The sequence below is a fragment of the Coenobita brevimanus genome, chromosome 113, assembly GCF_032717465.1.
Source record: "Coenobita brevimanus isolate Jiangsu-jjx chromosome 113, ASM3271746v2, whole genome shotgun sequence".
NCBI classification, from domain to species: domain Eukaryota; kingdom Metazoa; phylum Arthropoda; class Malacostraca; order Decapoda; family Coenobitidae; genus Coenobita; species Coenobita brevimanus.
Genome location: NC_137066.1, coordinates 19555626 through 19562901, shown reverse-complemented (window position 1 = coordinate 19562901; position 7276 = coordinate 19555626). Strand labels below are relative to the sequence as shown.

The following is a 7276-nucleotide window of genomic DNA, read 5'->3' as shown; positions in this document are numbered from 1 at the left end:
GGTTTATCAGGGGCACAAACATTCCTCAGTAGTTGGTACACTGCCGGACCACACACAGTGAGAAATAACGCCCTTTTTCGCTTTTCCTCGGTGATATTGTTGGCTTCTAGGAACTGCTCAAACCGCTCAGTGTAGGTTTCAAAGTCTTCCCCTTCTTCGTATGCTTCTACAGCCCCAACGGCAGCTGACCCAGCCATTGTCCCACTGTTTAACTACACTCTGGATCCCATCCTCGTCGCCATGTATTGGACCCCAGAGAAATACACGTAGTGGGGGTTCTCAGTTTATTGTTAGCCTGAGTGTAGCCGGGACAGAACTGGCCTAGGTCTTGCTAGACTTCTCTATATATCTCTAGCTATCCTAGATGATGACACCATGACAGTGCCCTCTAGTGGCCTAACCACACCAGTGCACTCTAGTGTCCTGCTAAGCTACTACAATAATAATAATAATAATAAAATAGTAAATATAATAAAGTAATTATCAGGGCAAATATAAAGGATTTGTCAGCTCGGAAAAGGTGTGTGATAAATGCAAGTGACATACAAATTGCTAGAGGTTGTTTTTATGGCCTTTGTCTTGAAGGGGAACCAAGTTAATATCCCAAAGTGTTCTACATCAGCATTAAAGAAGCTGAGAAAAAATAGAGATATTCACATGACCAAGGCAGAAAACTCTAATGCGATCATCATTTTGGATAACAATGTTTATACACAGAAAATGATCTTCTAGGTGATGAACTAACATATGAGAAACTTTACAAATATCCCATTGCTAGCACAAGCATTTAATTTAGAAAGTAGTCAAAAAGAACTCTCAAAAACACTCCAGAACTGATTAAGAATCTTGCGTGGCAACTCCAACTCTGCCATACATGTACAGCTTAGTAAAGACGCACAAACAGGAAAAGCCTTTAGGTCCTATCTTTAGCTCTGTAAGTTCAATAGGACACAAATTTTCCAAATGGTTAGCCTGTTGATTGTATCCTCTCGTGGGCATCATTTCAAAGACCAAACTCAGATGTCACCATGGTGATTTTAAACTTATAAGTTTCGATGTAAAATTACTATTTACTTAAGTTCCAGAAAATGGTGTACTTCCTGATATAAAGGCTGATGTGAGTAATCTCAGTTCACAACTTGAGGGTGATGTTTTCAAAAAACCTTCTTCAATTCTGTGTATCAAACTAATGTGTTCTCCTGTTTTATCAGAACCAGAATATTGTATATCTTGAGACTCGTTTTTCCCCGAACTATGTAATTTCACACTTAAACCCATGGTATAGATATGTTGATGTTATTTTAGATATATGACACACACACACACACACACACACACACACACACACACACATATATATATATATATATATATATATATATATATATATATATATATATATATATATATATATATATCATCCTGGCCTTTCCCACCCTAGCGCAAGATGAGGAGTAGCAACGTCCAGAAAGCCAAATTTTCCCCAATTCAATAGGCCACGCTTCCATTCACTCATCATTCAAGCCCACGGAATCTTGACTCCATCAGATAGGCCAAAAAAATTTAACCACGTTCTGCCGCTTCACATATACCTATCTGGTAGAGACAAGCCGAACGCGTCAAGTTCAAAAAGGGGCGCCAAATCCCTGGTTATGCGCTTCTCTGCCACCAAAATTCATCCAAGCTTGGCTCGGTTTCTTGTCCCTTAGCCTCATCAACTTCCATACCTCCCTTCCTCGCACACTCATCCGTCATATCCTTCCACCTTGCTGGCCTACCTCGCCTCCTCCCTCCTTCAAATTCGCTTAGATATACCCTTTTCACCACTCTCTATTGTCATTCATTCTCTCCACATGTCTAAACCATCTCACTACGCTCTTTGATTCTAGTGTTCACAGACTTCCTCACTCCGCATCTTTCACGAATCACATTATTCCGTATCCTATCCACTCTCTGTACTCCACATACATTCCTCAGCAGTCCCATCTCCAATGCTCTTACTCTTGACTTTTCATTTTGTATGCCTTCCATAGTCTCACATCCGTATGTTAAAGCTGGCATTAACACTCGTTCATGAAAACCTCACACAGCTGCAACACTCAAGCCTCTGTTTCTTATCAAAGGCCTTCATTGCATCAGCCCCACTTTCTTTCCTTGTGTCACTCTACTTTCCACTTCTTTTGCACATTTTGCTCTCTTTTCTATCATGTACCCAAGGTATGTTTTGAACTCTCTCATCAATTCCAGTCTCTCACACCATTCACTGTAACATCACACTGGGAGTCACCTTCTCTCTCAGTAACCACATCACTTTATTCTTTTCTACATTTACTCTCAAAGCTTGAAGCTCACAGACATCTACAAAACTCTGTACTAGCGTACCCAGCTTCTGTCGAATTATTGCAAGTAGCACTGCATCATCAACAAACAACGAATTTGAGTTATTCCTTCCATCCATTCATTACCAACGCCATCCCTCTCTCCATTACTCTTGTTTGTACTTCTTTCATCACCCCATCTATATATATACTGAACCATCATGGGGACATCACACCACCTTGTTGCATACCGACAGCGATCGTGAACCATTCACTTAGATGCCCATTAACCCTTACACAAGTTTCACTACCATCATAAAAGCTCTTGACGGCACCTAGCAGCTTACCATCTACACCATACATGCGCAAAACCTTCCACTATCCTTCTCTGTCTACTTCGCCGTATACTTTTTCCAGGTCCATAAATGCCATAAACACCATATGGTCCTTCTCATACGCCTTCTCTACATCTGTCTGACTGCAAATATTTGATCCATACATCCTCTGCTACTCATAAAGCCACCCTGTTCGTCTCTCACTAGAACTTTTGATCTCTCCCTTCATTTCCCTGTAATAATTCTTCCATATACCTTCCCTACCACACTCAATAGACATATGCCACGATAATTCTTGCACTCATTTCGTTCACCTTCATTTTTGTACAGGGGTACAATCACTGCCTTTTTCCACTTTACTGGCACAGTTTCATTCATCCATGCCTTCTTACATATCTCCAACAAGCACTTGATTCCGCTGTCTCCACTACGCTTAATCATCTCTGTCGTGGGATTTTGGAAAATTTTATATTTCAAATAAATACTTTATAATGTTAACTTGTCAACAGAGACAAGGATGACTTGTGAAAATCAAGCAATGATTACTTTATGCCGGTTTACTTCGCCGATTCTCTAAGGACGAGAATTTATTGACTTTCTCAGCAGTACACAGCAGAGACTAATTACTCACAAATGCTGTTTGTTAGTACTGCTAGCCTCACAAGAAAGTGACTCCACCCCTGACAATCAATAACTAATGCTATGAATGATAAGCAGGTTCTTACTGAAGCATTAACTCCAAGTTGGCACAACGGATTTAAGTTAAATGCGAAAAGGGCTGGTCTAAGTACCAGTTATGAATAACGCAAAGCGTTATGCAAACTAGAAGCGGTAAGTGAAATAAACTTAATGTGGAGAAATAAAACACGAGTTTACATTACATTAAGCTCAAGAAAAGGAACTGTAAATTTATTAATTACAATGAAATAAATTTACGTTACATGAGTCTCAAATGAATTCAAAATAACAAGGAGAATACACTCACTCACTCATTCAAACGCTAACACTTAAACCTAGGAAAAACGAAAAGAAATACTGGTCAGAAAAAGGGGCTAGGTGGGATGAACTGGGGCGTCGTTACTTAGGAAGGACACTACCACACACACTGAACCTCTACGCCGAATCACTGTCTAAGTGGAGATTCAGGAACTCGCTGGACAACGGCGGTGCTGCTCCACAATGGGCCCGAACAAACCTGCACTAATGGTGTCTTAATCCTGACGGACTTCAAATTATGAGAGGGGGCGAGGGATGGCCGTATTGCTAACGGCCAACTGAAATAATGTGAGCGATACACACCCACAATAAATCACTCAGTGAAAGCGCCAATGTCACGCGCAAGGACGATCACTTATGAAACAGTGAAAAACGTTCTGAAAACACTCCCGATCGGGTGAATACGAGGACGGTTAAACTGAGTGATACACAATGAGAATTCCACTAGAATTCGCGGTTTTCATTCCGATGAGAAAAATGTCACGAATTTATAAACACGCTCGCGCCAATTCGTGACACTCTGCACACATCTCATGAACCCCAGCTACTTTCCAGTTTTTCTGCCGCTTCACAGCGTTCTTCACATGTACGAGTGTCACGTTTCCTGGCACTGCATTCCTTCTCTGCACACCCTCAAAACCAATCATGTTAACAATCGCTTTGGTCTCCATTCCCATTCATCAGACTTTCAGAAAATTCTTTCCATCTGGTCCTTACTTCATCCCCATGGGTTAATAATCTACCACTAACTTCCTTCACAATTTCACGTTTCTTTCCACTGTCACTTCTACATTTCCGCACTTCTTTTCAGAATAACTTCCTATTTTCAGAGCAAATTTGCATTCATTTTTCTTCCTAGATCATCATTTACCTCCTTCATTTTTCTCTTCACTAGTCTCTTTATGTGATTCTTAATCTCAGTATATTACTTTCTTGTTTCAATTGAACCCGTGTGCTGTATCCACTCTAGCCACTTCTTTCTCTTTTCCTCCACTGCTCTCTTAACCTGTCACTTTCGCACCTCCGACATCCCCCAGTCCCGAGCATTTTTGGAAATTTTTTTTTTGGCTAAAACCTCCGCTTTTGGTGAGAAACATCGAAAATTCATAGAGAAATCACTCACCTGAGGTTTAAAATACTCAGTACAGGTAGGAGTACCTCCTTACCTTGCAGGGTTTTTTATCAGGCTGGCTGCAAAGAAAATGAGTTCCATGGGAGGATAACTATTCCACACCACTCATAAAACGGTATTTATTTATTTATTTGGTACGAAGTTATATGTAGTACGAGAGTATATTGGTTTTCAAACAGTAATATAGGCATTATAAGCATTGTTTCACTCACTAACTCATCACCATTCCTGACCTTTTTTTGCCACATTACCTGATCATCATTTCTGACTGTTTCTTCCTCTAATGCTATGTAAACTTTGTCCTCCACATTGTCATCGATTGGGGAATCACTCTGGCCCTGAATGTCTTTATTGGCCAGGTCACTGGTAACAGGTGAATTGCCGAGACAGTTGGGGGGAAGGTTATGCGGTGTAAGGCATTGTCCCTGCTTGGCATCTTGTAGAGGAATAGAGGACGGTGTCCCGTGTATACGTACGAAAAATCACACATGAAAATTGAAAATTGTGCAAATTAGGGACCTTGCAATTGCACGACGTACCATTACATCAACGTGACTGGCAAATGAAAAATGTTGCGACGTACCCATACGTCGACGGGATGTCTCAGGTTAACCTCTTCATCCCACCATGCCGTACCCTTCTTCTTTGTTGTTACTCTTACCACATCACACATTGCTTTAGCATTCTTAATTCAGCAATCCCTATATACATTCCACAAGCTGTTCAGACCCATTTCATTCCAATTCACTGATTTTAACTCTTCCCCTGCTTTGTCTCTGTATTCATGTGCCATTTCTTTGATCCTCAGCTTCTCGACTTTCAGTCTTTCTCCCTGACAGCTCCACCCTCTCTTGGTCCACATCTCTCCTCTCAGCTTGAACTTGCATGCTACAATCATATGATATGACAAACCCCCACATTGTCCTCTTACTGCCCTTGTTTCAGCAGCACTATCCAGCATCGATTTCTCTACTAACACGTAATCAATCAGGATCCTTTCAACTTTATCTTCATTCATTCACTCCATACGACGTATGTTTATGTGGAATTTTGTGTTTAAAATAAGAATTATAGATGCACATCTTTTTCTGATGCATATGCTTCTGACGCTATAAATTATCATTGTCTCCTGGTACTTCATTATTACGCTTTATAACATTCACAAGACCAGTGCCTACTCTCCCATTCCTATCTCATACTAGAATCACTTTATAATTCGTAGGCATGTCTGCTACTACTTCATCCAGCTCATCCATAAACCTGCCTTTCTGTCTGACTCCTCACATGATGCATACGCCACAATCACCACCACTTTCACCTCCTGAAACTTGAAATTGACATACATACATCTCAAGCTGACACATTTGTAATCTCTCATTCCATTCTGCCCCACTTCATTTATCAATAAAGCAACTCCTTCCTCGCATTTTCCTCGCCCATTCGTGCACGACCTTACACACTTTATACCCTCCCACTCCTCCCTTTCATCTTAGTTTCACACAATGCCATCACTGCATATCTCACACTCTTGAAAACATTCACAACTTCCACCCTCCTATTCTCCTCATTCACACCTCACATTCCACATGGCCACGCGAAGCTGCCAATTTGGTTAGGCCTCTGGGCAGGTACTGGGCCTGCCGAGACTCTTCAAAACATTTGCCATGATTGTTATTTAAGATTGGGGCATCTGGAGAACACTTAACCCTGGCAGAAACACCGGTTATATGGTTACCACCCAACGTATTGAATGTTTTTCTGAGTACAGGAAACCATTTGGCTTGTCACTCAGTGTAGAGACCATAAAGCAAAACTACATTGAGAGATTGGATGATGGGGGTCCCACCTACTGCATATATATATATATATATATATATATATATCCTCTCTCTCTCTCTCTCTCTCTCTATATATATATATATATATATATATATATATATATATATACATCTCTCTCTCTCTCTCTCTCTCTCTCTCTCTCTCTATATATATATATATATATATATATATATATATATATATATATAAATATATATCTATCTCTCTATCTATCTATCTATATATCAATATATATATATATATATATATATATATATATATATATATATATATATATGTATATATATATCAATCTAAGCTATCTCTCTCTCTCTCTCTCTCTATATATATATATATATATATATATATATCAAAATCATCAGCCGTTTGAGTATCCACTGCAGGACCGGCCTATCCCGACCGAATACAGCCAATGTATCTCTATCAAGTGGCTTTGGCTGTCTGGTAGAGATTGTATGTAGAGTGAGAAGTGCTTGTAGGTGTAATTGTAGTGTTGGAGTGGCTTTGGATGTGTGTGTAGTCTTTGGATGTGTGCGTAGTAATCGGCCCGCGCAAGCCAACTGGGTGCAAGCATACTTTACAGTAAGCAATGCTAGTTCAACCACAGCACCCCTTGTGTCCGCCAATGCAGTACGTGGCCGGGTGAACACTCCCAA

General features: G+C 40.3%; 1 protein-coding gene across 1 annotated transcript in view; it reads left to right on the top strand.

Moving 5' to 3' along the window:
* The first annotated feature begins 375 nt into the window (after positions 1-375).
* The window catches only part of LOC145418277 (follicle-stimulating hormone receptor-like), a 137023-nt gene continuing 130122 nt past the window's right edge, over positions 376-7276 (top strand). The window contains exon 1 of the mRNA XM_080286717.1: positions 376-418. Coding sequence (XP_080142843.1) covers positions 376-418 — 43 coding nt within the window. The remainder of the gene's footprint in view (positions 419-7276) is intronic.